This window comes from Peromyscus eremicus, chromosome 3 (assembly GCF_949786415.1).
Source record: "Peromyscus eremicus chromosome 3, PerEre_H2_v1, whole genome shotgun sequence".
Classification (NCBI taxonomy): domain Eukaryota; kingdom Metazoa; phylum Chordata; class Mammalia; order Rodentia; family Cricetidae; genus Peromyscus; species Peromyscus eremicus.
Window position 1 is genome coordinate 135,901,661 of NC_081418.1, and position 22,106 is coordinate 135,923,766.

The 22,106-nt window shown below is 43.3% G+C and overlaps 1 protein-coding gene across 3 annotated transcripts in view; it reads left to right on the forward strand.

Moving 5' to 3' along the window:
• Positions 1 to 22,106, forward strand: part of Ano2 (anoctamin 2) — a 333,798-nt gene that overhangs the window by 153,664 nt on the left and 158,028 nt on the right. For 2 of the 3 annotated variants that reach the window (XM_059258640.1, XM_059258638.1), the window contains exons 10-14: positions 3,407 to 3,541; positions 10,601 to 10,761; positions 15,306 to 15,388; positions 19,915 to 19,926; positions 20,144 to 20,251. In XM_059258640.1, the coding sequence (XP_059114623.1) occupies positions 3,407 to 3,541; positions 10,601 to 10,761; positions 15,306 to 15,388; positions 19,915 to 19,926; positions 20,144 to 20,251 (499 nt within the window). The remainder of the gene's footprint in view (positions 1 to 3,406; positions 3,542 to 10,600; positions 10,762 to 15,305; positions 15,389 to 19,914; positions 19,927 to 20,143; positions 20,252 to 22,106) is intronic. The other variant, XM_059258639.1, reaches the window with a different exon arrangement.

The following is a 22,106-nucleotide window of genomic DNA, read 5'->3' on the forward strand; positions in this document are numbered from 1 at the left end:
TACAGACTCTGGCCATACACATTTGCAGCTGATACATCCATAGTAGCAGATCCACTTTTCACGAGTTGGCTTAGCTGTATCAACACATTCCTAGCTGTCTTACCTACAGACTCTACCAGTTGATCCATCCATAACCTACCAGCATGACTGATGAAGAGCTTCACCAGATGAAACTAACAAGTAAGAACCAGAAGTGACCACTTTCCAAATGATCAGACAGCCAAGTCAAGTCATGGATCATGCATCCATGACACGCACTAAAAGGACCAGATAAGGTTCCAGTAACTGAGTTTAAAGAAACTGAGATCCACAACCTGCTTGGCAGATAATTAACAATAATAACCTTAAAGAATCTTAACAAGCCAGGTAGGAATACAGGTGGAGAAAACTTGAATCAGAAGTGAACAAAGGATCAAAATATGTGGGAAAATGAAAAACTAAGCAAATAAATAAAAATTTTAAAGAATACAATGGAAATGCTGGAACTGAGAAATATAATGACAGAACTGAGAAATTCACTAGCCAACACTATTAAGAGAAAGAATCAGTGAATTTAAATATGAACCCTTTAAAATTGTCCAATTGCAGAAAACTCAAATATGAACCCTTTAAAATTGTCCAATTGCAGAAAACTCTTTTGTTTTTTAATTAATTATAATTTTTCATGTGTTTATAAAGTTTTCTCAATAACTAGCTGTATTAATTCCTACCATCCATGACCACAAGATATCTACTTCCATTTATTTGTGTCTTCTTTGGTTTCTGTAGTCAAAAGTTTTACAGTTTTTGTGTGCCTTTTACTCCTTGGCTAATTTTATTTCTAGATATTTAATTTTTTTTTTGGTTTAACAGGACTGGCTGTCCTGGAACTCACTTTGTAGAACAGGCTGACCTTGATCTCACAGAGGTCAAGTGCTGGGACTAAAGGCATGCACCACCATGCCTGGCTTTTAATTCTTACATTATATAAAAATCAATTCAAATGTGTTAGGTCTACATGTAACTGACCCACTAGAACCATTAGAAGAAAACATGGGGGAAATCTCACAGATACTGAAGTTAGGATAAACAAAAGCAAGCAGTCTAAAAGTTCTCAATCTGACTCATTTCAGGACCCCAAAGATGGGCATAGAGGTGACTAGATCTCTTTGTCTCTCTTTCCAATGTGGCCACATTGGGTAAATTTCTAATTCCTGCTTTCTATTATTAAAAAAAGAGAGAAAATGAGAGCAAGTATTTGCAAACCAAAGATCTGATAAAGGACTCATATTCAAGAAAATCTTATTACTCATTAAGAGAGGAGGGAGAGGGAAGGAGGAAAGGAGAGAGAAATAACTTAGAAAATGAAAAACCCACTTAAACAAGGAAGGAGAAAGAATAAGAGAGAGAGAGAGAGAGAGAGAGAGAGAGAGAGAGAGAGAGAGAGAGAGAGAGATATGGAGGGTGGAGGAGAGAGAGCTTAAAATATTAAAAACCCACTTAAACATGGAAGAGAACTAAATAGCCATTTCACCAAAGAAAACATGCAAATAGCCAATAAAAATTAAAATTTCCATCATTAGTTATCAGAAACAAATGAAACATACTAGAATGAGATATTACTTCATATTTGTTAGAATGGCTAGTATCAAAGGACAAGATGTGTAGGTAGAGCTACTCGGTGGTGGAAAAGCACATTGTGGAAAACAGTATGGATGTTCCCTAAAATTTGAGTTATCATTTGATGTAGCAATCCCACTTCTGGACATATATTCTAAGAAATTGGGGTCAGGATCTTAAGGAGAGATGCTCACTCCATGTTTACAGCTTGATGACCCACTGCTGCCAAAAGTAGAAACAATCCACAGATGCACAGATAAACAAAACATGGTACATGATACAGGGAGGTGTTCTGTGACCTCACAAAAAGAGGAAGCTCTGTTATTTGTAGAAATACGGCTGGACTTGGAGGACACTATGCTAAGTGAAATAAGCCAGACAGTAGTACAAATGCTGTGTGATATCACCTCTTTGAGGAATTTACTATTATAGGACTGTAGAATATGGATGTGGGATTGAAGGTCCAAGGCCTACATCAAGGGGAAAACAGAAGATGTAAAGCAAAGGGTATAAAGTTTTAGTTATATAGAATGTATAAGCTTTAGAGTCCCATGATATAACAGCCTGTAGTTAACAATACTGTGGAGTATAAATAGAGTTTTTCTAAGAGGGGAGCTCTTTTGTGCTGAGTACTCTCAACACAAGAGTAAAAATATTTAGAAAAGGGAGCAAAGGAAGGGTATTTGGAGGGGAGGAATACATCATGGCCTGACTTGTCAGATATATTAGATATTTATAGCTTTTTGTAAATCAATCTGCCTCAATAAAGTGGCTCAGAAATTGAAGAAATAAAAATCACCCATTCAAATAAACCTTAACAAATATTTTATTGAATTTCTTCTAGTAATTCTTTAAAGAAGTATATGTTGGTTTGTGTACATTAGTACACATTCCTGCATATGTGACTTATGTAATTGATTAAAAATGAGTTTATTTTAAAAAAGCATGCTTTTCTATGGGTTGAGCAGTGTTAGTCTAAAACGATAATGTACTGTGGTGATATTGTGTTCCCCAAAATATTGTGAACCCTAATAAACTTATCTGGAGTCAAAGAACAGAACAGCCACTAGATAGAGGCCAGAAAATGGTGGCACTCACACCTTTAATCCTAGCATTCCAGAGGCAGAGATCAGTCTGGATCTCTGTGAGTTCAAAGCCACACTGGAAACAGCCAGGAGTGGTAACCAGAGCCTTTAATCCCAGGAAGTGATGGCAGAAAGGAGAAAGGTATTTAAGGCGTGAGGACAAGAAACTAGAGCTGGTTAAGCTTTTAGGCTTTGAGCAGCACAGTTCAGCTGAGATCCATTTGGATGAGAACTCAGAGGCTTCCAGTCTGAGGAAACAGGATCAGCTGAGGAATTGGCAAGGTGAGGTAGCTGTGGCTTGTTCTGCTTCTCTGATCTTCCAGCATTCACCCCAATACCTGGATTCAGGTTTGATTTCATTAATAAGATCTTTTAAGATTCATGCTGCAATGTACTATTCATGTTGGCGAGGATTCTGAAACTGGCAATATACTTTTAGTTTGCTGTTAGGGCTGGGTTCTTTCTTGTAGCTATCTGCTTCCCACAAACGGCCAAGGCTGATGTGTATATGTGAGTCAAGTGGAATGCACTCCATCTCAATAAAGATCAGTTGATGTTTTTGTGTGCAGAGGTCCCTTCCCCTGTAGCCTCCATCCCTTTGAATTCATTACAAAGAGAGTATTTTTGCCAATCTATTTTGAGTCATAGAACAAAAAGAAATATGGGGAGTATATGATGTTTCTAATATGTGTTTCATTTTCTTTTCTTTCTTGGTTTTCCAGGAAGTATTTTGGAGAGAAAATTGGGCTGTATTTTGCTTGGCTGGGGCTGTATACATCATTCCTTATCCCATCTTCTGTCATTGGGGTGATCGTGTTTCTTTATGGATGTGCAACAATTGAAGAGGATATTCCCAGGTAAGTCCCTTTTAGAGACAAGGCTCCATTCCCATATGGTCATAGTTTGGACTTTTGCCCCAGTTGTGAGTACATTTCACACACCTCTTTCCAAAGTCCTCCCTCTCTGTCCCACATCCCTTCCCACACATCCAGCTTCCCTCCAGAGTTGGATCTGGGAGCTGCAGGTTTGGGGAATGGTTGCAGAGCCACTGGTTATCACAGTGCTCTTCCATTCCTCGTCAGTCTGTTCCCTGGGGCTGCTGCCTGATATGACCAGCAAATAAAACCTGATGAAAGGAATCATGCCAGATACATGGTTTTTTTTCTCTCAACTTCACAGCATTTGCTTTCTGACTTCCCATAAAACTCAGGTCAGAGTATGTACAGTATCATTGGATAAAAGTCATGTACTGTAGCAACACAATGCTGTAAGAAGCGGCTGCAAGGAAGGGCTAAGCTATGGTTCAGAAGGTCAGAACTGCAGGACACGACAGACCACACAGTAGGGCTTCTGCAGAGCCAAGACTGAGCAAAGGCTAATCCTTGTGGGAAAGAGAAGGTCTATGAAGAACAAAAGTACTTATCCATTGCTGGTGACATTATACGTGAACTGTGTGACTACATCCGATCTCAGTATCACTTGGGAGGCTGATTCAGGAGGATTGCTAAGATATTGAAGCCAGGCTGGAGCTATATAGTGAATTTGAAGTCATCTGGAGGTACACAGTGAGAACCTACCAGGAACAACCACAGCAAAGTTTAGAAAAACAACTCACCACCAACAACAACCACAAAAAGTATGAAACCTAAAACAGCACCAAGAACCTACATCTTCTAGTATTATGTATTAGAGTTAAAAGTTCCCTTGGCTCAGTTTGTCTTAGTTGGAGATGGGACCCCTCGTGGCAGTTGGTACTAAGTCAGTTCTGTAGCAACATGATGTATTGTCAGTAACAAGATGAACTGAGGACACCAGGGAGAGAATGTGAATGTGCACTCTAGTTGGATGTGGTAGTGGGGGATGGGATGGCCATCCTGAAGAAAGGGGGAGAACTGGACTTGTTGAGGAAATGGCGTTCCCTAGTGAGAAGAACCAGGAGGCTGGTCTTGCCACACTCACTCTGTAGAGACGGTCTAAGAAAGCAAGCCATAGCTAGCTCTGCCAGTGTGCAGAGCAAAGCTAAGCAAATCAGTGTAAGAGACAAGAGTTGGGATTTCTGGCTGGAAAAGACCATGACCTGCGTATGCTGTGAAGCTGTGTCTACACAGAAGCATGTGCACCCCGTATGTACACACATACTCACATACGTGTGGGGATATACACATATGTAAGGTGGGTGCATTGTGATCATTGCTCTATACCATGGCACCTGCCAGCATATTCTGTTCTGTCCCCTATGAAGAGCAACCCAGTGGTTACTCTCGAATGAAGAAGAGTTAGACACTTTATTAGTCACTTTTCTCATTGTTGTAGCTCATGGTTCGAGGGGGAACTGTCCATCATGGTGGCAGGAACACGAGGTAGCTGATCACATCATGTCCACAGTCTGGAAGCAGAGAGCAATGGATGCTGGTGCTCACATTGTCTTCTTGTGTTCTTTCTGTTCAGTCCAAGACCCAAACCCTCTGAATGTCGCCTACATTCAGGGTGGTTCTTCCCTCTTCAGTTAAATCTCTCTGAAGAGGTCCTCACAGACATGCACACAGATCTGTCTTCTACACAATCCTAAACCCAGCCAGGTTGACAATAAACATTAACCATCACAATAAGATAGGATAAAATGAAATGACATATTAGTGTTCATTTACAGGCAGGAAGGACAAATGCCCACTGTGCTATATTTGCATGTAGTTATGTATTTGGATTTTCATCCTGCAATCACATATAATTTTACATTGTAAGTCACAGTGAAAAAGCTTGAAATCAATGGACGTCTGATTGAAATCCTGGTGGTTGATTTTCAGAGTCAAGAGAAAGTGTTTGAAATCCAGAAAGAGGTTAATAATAGAAAACTATTTTCTGTGGTTTTTGAACAAGGACTGCTCTTGTTTTGTTATTTATTTTTAGTGGTGGCCATCAGACTCAGGCAACATACAAGGTAGATGTACCTGCCACTGAGCTGCATCCTAGTTCCAAAGACCTGTTCTTAAAATATAACTGTGTATCCATCAGAAGTCCAGGTTCTAGGGGCTGGATGAAGCCACACATAACCTCTCCTGACCAACAGAGGGATTTTCTCTAAATCCTAATAGTGAATTTAGACAAAATCATACTCCTTAAGCTTTTTTCACAATGCTTGAGCATGATTAAACACTTTCACTGTTCTTGTGTTACGGACTCACGAACTCATTGTACAAACTAATGCATTTTATTATGGCAGTTTCACATGCACACACACACACATCATGCTTTGACCGTCTACTCATCTTATTCCCATCCCATCTCCACCCGGAACCCTTCCTTCCCAACTATCCTGTTTTCAGGACACCTCTCTTCTTGTTTGTTTCCAAATAAGAGTAACCTGTGCCATACTGGCTTATAGATGCCTGACTTCTTTCTGAGGGACTGACATTTGTGTTTGCATTGATGGTTTTGTATTGCAGTTATTCATGGTTTTTATTTGCTTCCTAGTCAGCATTCTGAGTGTAATGTCCTGGGGAGGTTTTGTCTGATCCTGTCTATCTGGGATTCTAAATATATCTTGTGATTTTGTGTCCACAGCTTTCCCTAGATATGGGAAATTTGATATATTTTCATTGAATTCTGTTTTTAGTTTTTGTTTCAGCTCCTTATTCTGCACTAAGACTTCTTAGATTTGGTCTCTTGATCAAATGCTCTCACACACACACACACACACACACACACACACACACACACGTGATGTAGATGGACTATATGATAGTTTTAGCTCTATTTTATTTGTGTGTTATGAATACTTGTTACTTTGCGTGTGTGCACATGTGCATACAGTGCATGTGCGTGCGTGTGTGTGTGTGTGTGTGTGTGTGTGTGTGTGTGTGTGGTCTTGTGCCTGAAGAGTCCAGAAGGGGGCGCCAGATCTCCTGGAGCTGGATTTACTGGTTTTTAACCAACCTAACCTGAGTGCTGGGAACTGAGCTGGGGTCTTCTGGAAGAGCAGCAAGAGCTCAGACCACTGAGCCATCTCTCCAGCCCCCTGAGTTGATATCTTTGTTTCCCCTATGTTTTCCTTTAGTTGTTGCTTTTTAAAATTCACTGTTGAATTTTTGGTTTTTTGAAACAGACTCAGTCTAGGCAGTCTTAAACTATCCGTGTCACAGAGGGTGAATTTGAACTCCATGGCATTGAAACTGCACTTGAATTGGAGATAACATAAGCATTGGGGGACACTGGACAAAAAACACACTAAGTTCCATAATCTTTTGCAGGATACGCAGTGGCATAATATCCTCCTTTCTGCCACCATTTTGATAGTCCAGACTGTCTTCGTTTCCTTTTGTTTACTTTGGCTTAGGGCTTGTTGACTTCCGTCTTTCATAGAATCAGCTCTTTGTTTTAGTCAGCTCTCTGTGTTGTTTTAGTCTGGATCCCACTCATTTCTGCTTCCGTCTTCAGCATGTCTTTTCTGCCGATAACTCGGAGTTTGATTTGTTCCTCTTTTTTTTTTAAGGCCTTGAGACTCATTATTATGTTATTTACTTAAGGTTTATCTGTTTTTATACCATAGGCATGCATAGCTATAAACTTCCTTCTAAATTTTGCTTTTGCAATCTCTTAGATTCTTGGGTTTTCTGGTCTGTTTTTCCGTTTTCATTTGCTGATAGGAATTTTTTAAGTTTTCTCTGATAATTGCTTTGATGACTTATGATTGCTCAAAAGTATATTTTTCAATCCCCATGTGTTGCTACAATATCTGAAGTTTCTCTTGCTGTTGATTATAGTTTCACTCTACTATCATCTGCTAAGAAAACACACTATTCGGGGATTGTTTCAGACATTGCTAATTTTGGTATCAAGCTGGAATTCACTATGTTCCGATTCTGAAACTTTTTTTTTTTTTTTAAAGTTGTACAGTCCTAGGAACTTGCAAAGGTCAGGGGAACTTAATGGCTCTTTATTCGGTTTCCCCAGCCCTCATGTTTTCTACAACTCTATTGTAGTTCAAAGCCAGAGAAGTCATACCAATCATGGGAAACTGCAATTACTTTTATTCCTCATTGTTTGATATAAGATATTTGAGCAGTAATACGTCTACATGTTCATAGTATACCTAGAGAATGCTGCTTTGGAGAGATCAGTTTCTTTTGCTAAGTATTTACATGGTGGGGAAGCCTGGAACATTCAAAAACCAGCTGATTAATTTAAACCATATTGGAAAAGGAAGCCAGTTACTTCAGCTCTGAGGCCTTAGGATCAGATGTTTTGTCTGGATTTCCCGGGAAACAGCCTCTTTGTACCTCCTGGCTTTGTGCTAGCTGGTCTTGTTTCTCTAAGTGTGCTCATTCATTCACTTTTAAGACCCTCATTTGCTTTAGGGTCTTGATTTGGCTGATTGGCAGGCCACTTATCAACCTTTCTAGCTTTTCTAGAAAGAAATGATAGATTGGAGAAATAACCACTCGATTTATAGGCACAATTACTTCTCACTAGAAATCTGGATATTTTTTATGAAGCTGGTGCATAAATCAGAAATGATTTCCATCTTGAGTGGGCTTCGTCATCTTTCAACTTGTCCACAAACAGCCTGTTTCAAGACATACAGTCCCTTTAATGCCGTTCCAGTATTAAATTCCCTAAAATTCTCTTAAATTGCTTGTATCAAAACCCCCAGCACATATCAAGCATTCTGACTTCAAATTCAAACAATTCGAGAAGAATCCATGCTACTGTTTTGTACAAATAATTGACAGATGCCTGCATTTGAGTTTTTAAAAGCAGTAATTGGCAGAGTACATTATTTAAAGTGCTTTGCACCACATTGCTTGATAATCTTAATGATCTTTCACTCCTGGCCTTCTGGCATCGAAGAGATTTAGACAAAATTAGATTGAGTGAGATTGTATCTCCCTGGCATGTAAGTATATAAAACAAGACAAGCAGAAGTCTCAGATGCACACACATGAAGGGCAGTGTGAGGGACCTGTGCTCTTAGATGGGGCTGCAGATCAGAGCTCGTTGCTTGAATTGACACAGACAAATTATTTTCTGTGTGAATCTGTTTTCTTCCCTGAAAGTTGCAACACTTTCTAACTATGTAGTGATGGTCCATGTGACTCAGAAGGTTGAAATTAATTTAATTTTATTTTTTTCCAGTTTAATTTTTCAGTTTCATAAGATTTAAAGAACTGGGACCAGCACTGGCTATATTGCTAAGATATCACCACTTAACAATTTTGCTGTGAGCAAGTCATGCTGATTGACACTTGCCAATGGAAAGCTCAGCAGCGAGTGAACGGAGGAAGGATATTCCTCCTCAGAGACCTAGGCTTTCCATTCTCTGACACAGAAGGCTTTTCCCTCCTGGGGGCTTAACCCATTAAAGACAAGCTGGGGGGGGGGGGCTGGAGGAATGGCTCAGTGGTTAAGAGCACTGACTGCTCTTCCAGAGGACCTAGGTTCAATTTCAGGCACTCACATGACAGCTCATAACTGTCTGTAACTTTAGTTCCAGGGGATCTGGCACCCTCACACAAATATACATGTAGGCAAAACACCAACGCACATAAAATAAATAAATTATTATTTTTTTTAAAGGACAGAAGCTGGGACATTATAGAAAATGACAGTCTCCAGTAAATCTCCCACTCTCCAACTGCCTTGTGAAGGGGAAGTCGACAGGGGCATCCTTGGCTTCCTGGGTTCCTTGGAAGCTCTTGCTTTACTCACAGGCTAAGAGAACTCTCCGGGGACAGTGGCCTCCCCCAGTAAGCTGTGCTATCCAACACCCCCTGCTGCCTCTTTCTGCAGTGGACACAGCTGTGGGCTGCCTCTTTAGCATCGTGGCTCCAGCTGAGGGGTGAGAAAGGCCAATGCCTTATTTTCACCAAGTCCTGAGCCCTCCACTCTTTCTTCCTGAACCACACGTCTAACTACCTATACACCTATGTCCCCGAAGGGAATACTATACACAAGGGCAATGAGTTCATTTTTCCTACCAGTATTTGGTGATAGAAGAATATTAAGGAAGTCATCCAGGGATGTAATTCCTTGATTATTATTTGTAAATGTACATATGAGTCTTAACTTATCAGATCCAGCACTGTTTAATGAGTTGTGAATATATTCATCAGTCTATTAAATAGAAATACATTTATAATGGGTTAGGACACAGGCCATTGGAGTTACTTGGCTCATGCTTCCTTCTCAATCTAGTCCTTGGAAGGATTTACCTTGCTTTTTATTCTTCCTAATCCTGTTTCATGGCTGTCATAATTCTTAGTAGGTTGAGATTATTAGTTTCCGTTACACAGATGCCTCACAGGCACTGGTGGTGGAAGGGTACACAGTACACAGTTCTGAGCATTCCTCCTCACCCGCTTCTTCCAGAGCACTGGTTCTCAACCTGAGCGTGGCGACCCCTTTGGGGGCTCGCCTATCAGATACTTACATTATGATGATTCAGAACAGTAGTAAAATAACAGTTGTGAAGTAGCAATGAAATAATCTCACGATTGGGGGTCATGACAACATGAGGAACTGTATTAAAGGGCTGCAGTGTTAGGAAGGGTGAGAACCACCTTGTGCTGGTTCCCATCACATGGTGACGTTTGTTTCTGGTTGGGACCAGGTCACACATTTGTGAGGCAGCCCAGTAGGACATAAGAAACATCCTGTACTTGAGGAAGGAATGGAATCCAACCTCAGTGTGGTGCTTTCTTCATAGTTGTGTGTGGCTCCCACCAACCATACAGATGTAGCACATCCTGAAGAGCTTTCTCAGGCATCATTCAGTACACACACCTCAGAGATGATCATTAACATTCTGGGCAGTGTATAGCGATAGAGAGATACCTACCTCAGAAGATGGCTCATTCATTCTTCGTTACCATTTGATAAGAGTAAACACAGCCCTAACCCATCAACCCCTGTCACTGCAGCAAAGAGATGTGTGACCACCAGAATGCCTTTACCATGTGTCCCCTGTGTGACAAGTCCTGTGACTATTGGAACCTCAGCTCAGCCTGTGGGACTGCGCGAGCCAGCCATCTCTTTGACAATCCGGCCACTGTCTTCTTTTCCATCTTCATGGCTTTGTGGGGTAAGTTGTCATCACAGTATCTGCTCAATAGGGATTGTCTTTAACAGGTACGGTGGCCAGGATGAAGGCCGTAGCCTTCAATTTACTTACTTCAGTATATTTTCTTCATACTCGAAGAAGTACTTTAAGTACAATACCTTTTCCTTCTTTGGTGATATGTGTGAAGAGAAATAGGAATATCCTTTATGGCTCTCCATTTTTCTCTCAGAGGAGTAATGTTGACTTCACACTGGCCTCACTTATGACTTACAAGGATCTTGAACATGTGCGTGTTCTAAAACCTGCTGGCAACCCATAAGGCACCTGGCACTTTTCCTCAGCCGTATGAAACCATAGAGACTGCAGTAGAGAGTTAGAATGCTGGTGTGCTGCCATGGTGGGGGACAGTTGGTGTTAAGATGGGCTCCCGGCTTTCAGGTCCTGTGCTATTTTCTGCATCCCATGAGTGTGGACTGTGGAGATTTTATTTAATGTAAAATGATGTTTTCAATATTCTCACCAAAGGTATTTGTGAAAGAAATTAACAAACAATTCCTTCATTTCCCCCTCCCTACCTTCTCCCTGGAGCATCAGCATAGCTAACTCTCTCTACACCATACTCATCTGAACACACACACACACACACACACACACACACACACACACACACAGTGTTCTTACAAACTGCGGACACCCTCCCCATGGCAACTGGTCGGTTTGGAATGACACAGGCCTGTGCATTTAAAAAGAGCCCAAGTCAACATGTTCCAGTCCATGCTATTGCTACCTGGCTTGTACTCACTGACGAAAGCGCAGGACCTCCCCCATCCACTGGATCAAAGTTCAGTAGGACCATAGTCCTGCTGCAGAGCCCACTTGATTTATCCCCACCTCTGCAGGGGCTGGAGGCCCTGATCATAGGTTCCTAAAAGATAAGGAAAGGAGGAGGAAGGCAAAGAGAGGAGGAGAGAGAGGTGAGGAGAAAGAGGAGGAGGAGGAACCTGTTCGCAGTAGCATCCAGGGAAGCAGATCACAGATTTCTCCCATTCCCTGTGGGAATCTCTTCTTGGTCCAGACAAAGCTTGTCTGGAAAGATTCTGTATTGCTAGGTTTCCACCAAACGCCTCCAGAGGGCACTCTAGTTTTTAGTCTCAGGGGACTCCCAGAAGTACCTGGGCAGCCCTTCAAGATAGTAGCCTACAGGAGGAGATGGAACTTGTGCCTTGTCAGTCAGCAGAACAAAGTAAAGACTAGCTTGCTGCCTGGGAAGCCACGGGCACCAGTGCCTCCCACCAAGTACAGCATGGGTAACCACCCTGAGATCCCCTCGAACCAATTTGGAACCCAGACTACATACTCAGTTTTGGATTTAGTGCAGACCAAGTTCCTATTCATTTGCCTTGTTGATACTGCCACCACAGAATAGCCATCACTTTGAGGCCTGGGCCCAGGGTCTCCCACGAACTTTCTTGAGACACACCACTCCCTGAAGCAAGGTGAGGGTCTCAGCTACATTTCACAGTCGCAAGCCCCAACCACTGCCGATGGTCTGTACTCAATAGCTTCGGTAAACAGAGTCTCAACAATTTATTACCCCTATCCCTGGAAAGTACATAGAGGTGGGATTGTATTGGGGCTTCCCAGTTTAGGGCAGTTTTTTTTCCTTTTTTAGCAGCCTTACTGTGTTTTATGTGATTATGTACTTAGGTGCAGCAGCCAAAAGCCTTAGGCATAATTGCCTACAAATTACAATTAAAAATTATAGTAATGCCTCTCATTACCGTGATTATAATGATTAGTGGTGCAGTGTCGGGTGGCCCAGGCTTGCCAGGAATGGGCTGAAAAGAAGCAGTTCTGATCAGAGAGAGAGAGAGAGAGAGAGAGAGAGAGAGAGAGAGAGAGAGAGAGGAGTTAGGTCAGGTCAGGTGACAGTGAGAATAGCGTTTGAAGACGCCTGCATCATGAAGACACTAGTCTGCAGATCCCAGCCTGTCAGAGTACGTGCCCAGACTCCTGCAGATCTAGCCTTAGACTGCAGTGGGAGATGATGTTTTATCAGCAGTGACAAAGAGCTCACAGCTCTGAAGAGAGACAGAGAAGGCTCTGCTAAAGAAGGCTTAGGCAGTCTTCAAAGCATCTTGGTTCTGTTCCTTGTCAGCCGTGGGTCCCAAATCCAGTGAAAGCAGACCTGGCTCTGTCCGCAGTTACTAATGTTTCCTAAAGGCAATGCTCTTAGCCAAGGTGGTGCCTGGTTACTTTGGCCTTGGTGTTGAAGCTGTGTCCTCACCTATAAACCGGGTGAAATAATACTCCCTGTAGCATTCCTGTGACGATGGGTAAGACTGTGTGCAAAGCATTGACGTGGTACTTGGAAAGTGAGCTGAGTGTGATGGCACCCTCTCTTTTCCATCACCTGCATGGCATCTCTGCTCATTATTCCCTGGCTTCTCTTCTGCATGCTCACAGCCTGCCCTCACTTTGTCCATGGAGAGGCTACCCAATCAGCACACTGATTCCTGCCCTGCGTATATCCTCTTCAGGCACTGTGAAGGGTGACAGGACAGTGTTCCCAGGCCAATGTTAGTCTCAGGAGTAAGATGCATTCACAGGAAAAAAAAAACACTTCAAGTTCAAGGGAGAAAACTATACATAATGGCAGCATGATGTAGCTGCAAGTAAATAAAGGTAGCTTGAGTAACTTCACATTCAGTCAGCATAGGATTATGCTTAGTTCTGTAATGTGCCTGAGTTAAACACAGGTAGTCGGGATCTCAAGGAGAGTTTTCAACCCCGTTAGAGCACCATAGACCTGAAATGGCAGCCAGAAATCCAGCATGGTGTGCAATGAGGGCCACCTGGATGGCATCATGGACAGTGCAGAGCTAGAGGGATGACTCTGGGGAATGTCCCTTCCCTTCCTTTTCCAGATGCCATGACCATAACGAAGGTAGGATTATGGAGGAAGAGTGACATGGACTGGGTCAGGATGGGATGAAAGAGGAACCTGGAGGGTGAGGTGGGAGATGAGGATAATTCACACAAGTTGAAGATGGAGGGGACTGGAAGATGAGTAAGCAAAGCATGTGTGAGGTACGTTGGCAAATGATGGAAGAGGTCCAGATAGAAGATCTGGGCCAGACACACATCTTAGTATCCAGAGAAAGCTGAGAGCTTGAAGATCCAGGAATTTAGTCAGGGGAATTCATTTTCCCTCTGCCTATCCCATTTTCATTGCCAGAATCCATTGTTAGAGTCCAACTCTGATGCCCTCTCCAGCCGCTAGCGTTCCTTGCTGGATGCCCACAGCTTTCTGTCAGGGTTGTTCTAAAGGCCGTGGTTGCTTTGTGCCATGTTTGGCAAACAGCAAATCCATCTAACCTAGACCACAATGTCTAAAGGGTTCTGTTCACTGCAGATGCTTTAGTGTGGACTGGTTATTTCATTAAAAATTATAAGTCTCTCGAAAAACCAAAAAAAAAAAAAAATTAGAAGTCACCCGGTGCTTGCTCCAAACACAAGAGAGGTATTAAGAAAGCGAGAGCAAGTCTTATGTAAGTTGGGTAGGGGAGAAGTGAGAGGGATGACTAAGCTTCAGGCAGAGACGATCTGCACAGGCAAGATGAGGCTTATTAAAGAGTCTACAGACCCCAGTGTAAGCCAGCTTCCCATTCAACCTCAAGAACGGGGCATTTGTTTGAGCTTGTGGTTTCTGAGGTTTGAGCCCACAGTTGGCTGGCTCCATTGCTTTGGACCTGAAAGGAAAATGTCATTGTAATAGGAGTGTGTGATGCAAGTGTCTCACCTCACAGTGACCATCAAGCAAGGAGAAAGAGGAGGAGGGGATCTGGGGATAAAATATTGTCCTTATGAGTACACCCAAGAGACCCATTTCCTCCAACTAGATCCCATTTCCTAAGTTTTTATCACCTTTCAACAAATCTTAACATTATGAACTCATCAATTGATGAGATCTGAGCCCCTATGATTCAGTCATCTCCCAAAAGCCCACCAATGAGCAACCAAGTCTTTAACATGTAGCTTTGAGGTGATAATTTAGATCCAAACTATAATTCCCTTCCAGTTTTATTTTTCTTATCCTACAAAATTTCTCTCATTTCTTGGCATCAGTATTTCTTTTCTCCAGAATCTGGAAGTGAGGAAAAGTTCATGTGTCCTTTTAATATAATCGTATGTGATTATATTAATGTGATAATGTGAGCATCGATAAAGGACCACACATCCAAAATGGCCCCTTAGGACTACATTGCTCAATGATCTTAGAACTGTCTACACAGGTACACCCTATTACATTCATATGATGACAAGATTACCTGTTGATGCATTTCTCAGAATGGTTCCCCCTTCATAAGTGACTGTGTATCTATCGGCACTCGGGGATATGGAGTGTTTTGAGTAGCTCTAGGCAGAAAGCCATGGGGCTCAATACTTCAATGAGAGCTCCTGAATTGGAATTCTGTAAGTGTGTGTTCCACCTGCACTGGTAAACCCAAGGCTACCCAGACTCTATTCTTCATAAATAATTGAATGCTTTCCTTCTTTTTAAGCTACCATGTTTCTGGAAAACTGGAAGAGACTACAGATGCGGCTGGGCTACTTCTGGGACCTGACTGGGATAGAAGAGGAAGAAGTGAGTCCCCTTGTACATTTCTCTGGGCCCTTGCTTTTCTCTGATCCTAGAACTAGATAATCACTTAAAGTTTGCTGTCTCGTCAGCTGTTACTGGCTGGGTCTCTCATGGTTTGTTGGCTGTGTCATGGTTTATAAGCACCAAAGGGAGTTCAGATGCTTCCTTCAGGGGTTCAGACTCTTCCTTTGAGTTGTTAAGGTTCAGGGTTTGGAGATGGGAAGAGGGCCCAGTAGCCTAATTTGGAAGAAGAAATGGTACAAGATTCACAAACAAGTGGCGATAAATAACCTTGATACCAAGAAGCCAGAGAAAAAATGAATCATTGGTTTAGAGCTGGGACTTGTCAGAATGTCTGTGAGCCTATAGAACATCAAGGTGGGGAGGTATGGGAGGTACAGATGAAGGTTGCTGGGGTAACTAACAAAGAAGGATCCACCAAGTCATTTTGGCAGGATTCAGTAGACTGTGAATTGAGAAAATAAGTCAAGGGCAAAGGGTAGATTCCTTTAGAGTCTAATTCGGGGTGGGGAGCAGGGGTAGATGATATTTAAGGTATGTAAAAAAAAAAGTAATCCTTCCTTTTCAGCTCTTTTGAGAATTAGCACATTAGCCATGAATCTGATAAGCTGAGCATTTTAATTTACAAGAGTTACTAATACTGGATGTTGCTCATGGTCTAAAGAACAAAAGTGGGTAGCAGATAGGAACTTTGGTACTGTAGGTGGTTTAGATGACAGTGAGGGAATATATCTGCAAAGTCCAGGACCATTCCACTATCTGAGTATTAATACGCAGGGCAAGCTACAGATGTTACGGTGGCTGCTGAAGAGTAATTCTCCTCAGAGTCCTATGGCGACCAGTCTGTAGTAAGTACTTACTACTATCAGATGGCCAGCGTTTCCTCATTGTTGCTATCCAGGCGAGCTCTCCAGCACTGCCTCAGCTAGCTCACCCAATGCAGCTTGCGGCAAGGAGCAGGGCCAGTTCTCCTGTTCCCAGGTCCTCAGATCTGGGTCACCCACACTCACACCACCAGGGCTAGCTCCATTGTTTTGCCCAGGCGAGGTGCAGGGGCCTCTTTTCCCATTGCCGTAGGGGGTATATGGGGGGAATGGGGTCAGCTCTCCTGCTCTCATGCCCTCAGGGCTGGCTCACCTGTGCACCTGACAACAGGGTCAGCTCTAATGTGCTGTTCAGGCAGGGTGCAGGGCCAATTCTCCCGTGTGCTGCACCTAGTCAAAGGCAGGGCTTGCTTTCCCACTCTTGTGACCTCAGGGGTCAGCTCTCTCACCTGCCACAGGTGGCATTGGTTGGGAGGGAGGACATCTTTCTCTCACCCATGCCAACACATGGCAGATTGGGGGCGGGCAGGCTCAGCTCTCCTGGTCTCGATGCCTTCAGCATAGATTCACCTGAGTCCCTGACCACAGGGTCAGCTCTAGTGTGCTGCTCAGGTGAGGTGTACACCTTTGGTACAGGGTAGGGCCGTCTTTCCTGAGTGTAAGGGGGGGGGGTAGCTCTCCCCTGAGGGGCGGGCCAGGATCAACTCTCCTGCTGCAGTATCCAGAGAGGGGCAGGGCCAGCTATCCCAGGGCCCATGAAGGGGAAATTTGGTTTTAAGGGCTGAGGATGTAACTCAGTAGCAGGTCACTTGTTTGGTCTGCCCCAGTGTGGGATCTAGTTACTTGCACCAAAACATAAAACCTTATAAAGAAAAATCAGGAGTTTGAAAATTTGCTGAATTTTAGTGGACAAAAGAGAGAATAAGGGCCCCCCCCCCCAAGAAGGAATCAGCAATCATGATCCTGATCTGGCAAGCTAGGGGTGTATATCAGTAATAGCAAGATGCCTTGAAAGGTCTGAGGAGTAGAGAAGACAGGGATCAGGAGCTAGTGAGGGACAAAGGAACCAGTACCATCTGGTGGCCAGAGCAGGGTTGGCATTGATTGTTATCTGTGTCTCCTGGGAAGGAGTGGAGGACAGTTAGACAAGGTGTATGTGACTGGCATAGGAGTCCTGGGGTTTATATAAATTACTGCATATAGAGGCCAGTAATGTTTTTTTTTTCCCCCAGGCTCAGGGATCCTTTCAACATGTTCTTTTCCCTGTGGTATTCTCCAGGAAACACCTTCTCAGGAGGAAGGATGGGGCTGATACACACACAGGCCACAGCCCATTTGCCTTCTGTCCCTCCTACATGGGGTGTTCTCAACATGTAGAAGTGGAATAAGGAGGGTGGAGCAAGTCTAGCTTATAAACTGGGATACTGATAGACAAAGGGTGGAGTTTACTTTCTTATGAGGGTCAGGAGGTGGGTGAACAACCAACCCCTAGGGCCAACCTACAGGGCCAGTACAGGGTGGGTGTCCTTGTGGACTGACTGAAGGATGCCTTTGCATCCAGTGTCCCGTCCTTCTGTCCTGACTGACCTTAGATCATCTGAATCTGGCTTGAAGCCTTCATCCAGGCCAGATCCTGAGGAGGCTTCCAGATGGAAACAGCTTCTGGGAGACTGTGGATTCATGGAATTTGGCATCACAGCAGCCATCTATGGAGTTTATGCTTAGGGACTATTACATTGATCTGCTTGCGGCTGAATGTGGACTAGATTCTGCTCTGCCCATGAGCTTATCTGCCCAGCTTTTGAGGGAGTCTGTGACCTCATCAGGTCAGCTTGGCTGCAAACAGGGATAGCCTTGTTTGATCTGCCTCAGCTGAATAAAGGACAACTGGGCTCTGTGTGTCAAAAGGCTGGACTTCTTCTAAATGGACAAATGAGGTTTGAGCTTGGGTGAGGTGGGCCACAGCTCCAACCGTTGTGAGTCTAGAGATGGGTTGGCATCACCCTGCTGGTCATCAAGGGAGAGCCCAGGAGTCTCCTTTAGTCTCTTTATAGGAAACATGAGGAGAAAAGCTCCTGGGTCTTGACAAGGTTTAGAACACACTTTCTGGCAATTGATAGATGGTGTTGCGGCAACTTTTAATCATGACCTTCTATTGGAATAATGAAGAAGCAAAGCAAAGAGATGTTGGTGGCCAGGGTGGAAAACTTCAGTCCACATTTCCCAAACTATTTCAGCAACATCTTGACTGTTGCAGCCAGAAGCTGTTCAGTGGGAAATGATGAGATGAAGAATATTGGAGAAGTGTCTTTAGCAGAGCACTTTCTAGACCTTTTGGTATGCTCACCAGAGACTCAGAAGGATGATTTCTTGGGAGATATTATTCTGGAAGACTTTTTTCAGCTGAAACTCTCTTGGAGTATACCTTAGGGAATGCTATACTGGAGAATGGAGAATGGTGGAAGCTGAACTGAAGTAAGCTTCAGCTACATTTAGAGATTTCTGTGCATTCTGCATGGTGAGAAACCCTGTCACTGTGAGAAACACAAAAGAATACAGAACAGACAGCCAGTCCTTCAGAAGAGAACAAGACTCTGACATGGGCACAGCCAGAGAGAAAGAATGAAATGTGTGAATGGCTACAGTGTGCCTGGAGTGTGTGGTGTAAGTTATAAAACTCTAGGAAATTGGAGAAGAATTTGGCTGGTGGGTACATCGCAGAGACAGACTCCCGGAAGGGGTGGGTCTGGTGTGCCTTAGAAGACTGTGTGATGGCAGAGAGCCTGCAAAGGCACTGAATGTTATTACCCACCGTGACATACTATGCTCCTTAATCATTGGTAGTTTCTCCAGTGCCACAGTTTGTCAGAGTAGCCAGAGTACACCAGAGTAGCCAGGTGTCTCACAAGTTGGCCTCTAGTGTCTTTGACATATGGGTGATAACAAAGAAGTGTGTGCAGAACCCGCTGTCACCTGAATCTGTGCTTGGAGGTCTGACACCAAATTCGATGAATCAGAAGAATCTCTCTAGAAGCTGGTTCTGTTTGGAAGTCTCCTTAGGAGCCATGCTTAGAAAACAAATGGGAACATGAAATCCTCACACCTTAGGAATTCCTCTTGGAGCTAGCCACTGTGGGAAGGCCTGTCAAGAGAGGACTGTTGCCCACTGCTAAGTCCCCTTTGAAGTGAGCTGTGAATCTTACTGGCCCAGTGTCTGTAGTGATATGACTTGACTCGTTGGGAGCTCTTTCTCATGCCTGGTGAGTGATAACCCAGGTTGGACTGGCAGAGTAGCCGAATGATGTCTCCTGAGTATTTACTGCTGTACTAACCAGTGAGTTGCTCGCCTACGTTATGTAGACGGGTCCAGGCAATGAGTCTTAAGATTCTCCCATGACCACCTTGACTTTGATGTTTATTGGATACCATTTTAGCCTGCAGAATCATGGAACAGAGAAGTATTGTTGCTTCCCCAAACTCCCAGCTATGGGGTACAACTCTTTCCAGGAGGGTCTGGGCTCCTTGTAAGTGAACTTGAGACATGAGGAGAGTGGGGGGTGGGGCAGTGCTATTCCTCTTCCTTTGTCAGTTTGTTCTACAAAACATAGACATAGAGTTTCTTGTTGTATCGGCTGCCAGGTTAACATCTTCTCTCTCCTTTCTCAACACCGGCACCAACCCCAGGAACGTTCCAAGGTTTGGTTCTCAGTGTGACAATAAGTGTTGTGTGTCTCATTTCTCCCTGCAGCATTGTGTTCTTGGCATAGAGTCCTTGTAACTGTGTCATGTGGCAAATCATGTCTGATAGTGTCCATGCCTAAACCCAGTTTGATGTACTTATGGTGTCTGGTTCTGATCCACAGGCCCAGGTCACTCCTGTTTACTAACTCTGTTTACTGACTCTTTGGTGTAGGAACACTCCCGGCCTGAGTATGAAACCAAAGTACGAGAGAAACTGTTAAAGGAGAGTGGCAAGTCGGCTGTTCAGAAACTGGATGCGAATTCGCCTGTGGATGACGAGGTGAGAGGCTATGCTCATGGCTCTTTCTGGTCTTTGTTGGTGCTGGTTGCTGTGCTATTTGGGGACCTTAGTGGTGGGACACTGGCTGTGAAAAGGAGTAACTGTGGACAGGATGGAATGAGAACTTGATGTTGCCATCATCCAGTAGTTGGAGTCCCTGGGGAACAAGCTGTCATGGTGACTAGATCCATGGAGGTCCTTGTGGAACTGTGTGGACAAAATGGGAGGGCACATTGGAGAAGAGAGAACCCATCTCGAGACTGTCTCCTGTGATCAGCATTACCTAAGTACCTGTTACCATATCAAGCCCTACACAGCTGCTAACGTCCCCTGGATCCTTGTTCCCCACCAGCCGCTGGCCTAGGTTCACTCTATTCATATTTATTCTCATGATAAACCCGCAAAGCTGGTAAAAATGCTATGTAAAGGAGAGCTCATGAAGGAAAGTTATATCTAAAGATTGTGTCAGTGGCTAGAAGTCACACAGCTGATACATTTAGCTATGTCAGGAGTTCTAACCTTTGTCTCTGCATTTAACCATCCTGACACACTGTCCTCAGAATAAATGCACTTGAGAAATCGAAGGATAAAGCAGGAACAGTTCTTAGGCCCCACAGAGGCAAAAGCATGCCTGTATTTGCTTGAGTTACTCACATGATGTCCCATACATTTCATTCTTCTGGGTGGGCCACAGGAGGAATGCCATGTTCTTTGGGTTTAAGGAATTGCTGCCATTTGTAAATACTTATGGTGTGTGTGTGTGTGTGTGTGTGTGTGTGTGTGTGTGTGTCCCCTTGGCAATACCTGTCTATGAGTGCAACCCTGCTTTTAAATCAAGATTGTGTGTTTATGTCTTCCCTAAATCCCATTTCTGAAAAAAAAAAATCAACAAGAGTGAAAATCTGTTGTTTTTCAATGTGTCTTTTCTTCATCCTGGATATGAATTCAAATTTTATTATATTTTGCATTCTTTAAGTTGCAACCATTCATGTTAACATGCAAATTTATGCAAATACCAAAACAGAAGAATGTGGTGTTTTTGAGCCCAGAATACTAGCATTTTTTTTTAAAGAGAAAATAAGACTTAAATAGAAGGGGGCGGGGACCTGTGGTTTTTTTGTTTTTTCTCCTCTAGACTAAGTCCAAGAACACCAATTAGTCAGAGAAATGGTGAATTTGGTCTTAGAAAAGGCTGGCGGTCACTGCCACCTTTGTCACAAAGCCTATATTCTGTGTTCCGTCAGCTTCAGCAACTCCACGGAACTTTCTTCCTCTACCCTAGAACAACATACCATGGGTGACCTTACAGAACTCACACATAGCTTTTATTGACCAGGGACTCATTCAATTTTTTAAAATAATCTTTTATTATTTTCAAAGACAAATGTGTGTGTATATGCATGTGAGTGCAGGTGCCTGTAGAAGCCAGAGATGGCTGATCCTCCCAGAGCTGGTGGTCCAGGTGGTTGTGAACTGCCTGGTGTGGGTGTTGGAAATCAAATTTGGTTCTTCTGGAAGAATAGGAAGTGCTCTTAACCGTGGAGCCATCTCTCCACTCCTGACTCATTTAATTTTTAATTCCATAGACGGGAATGCCAATGAGCTGGAATTCTGTACAGTGGGACTGTGGTTCTAATATAAATATTGCTTGAATATATATGCATGATAGGTCAAATAACTTTCGGGAACTATGAATAATTAAAAAACATCTGAATGCATTATGAATGATGCATATGTTTATATTGTAGCATTCAGTTCAGCATCTCTATTCACTGCCCTGTTGAGAATGCAAAGCTCAAAACATCTAATGGGCAGTGGGAGGAAATGAGTTTCCCAATGAACAATGTGAGATAAA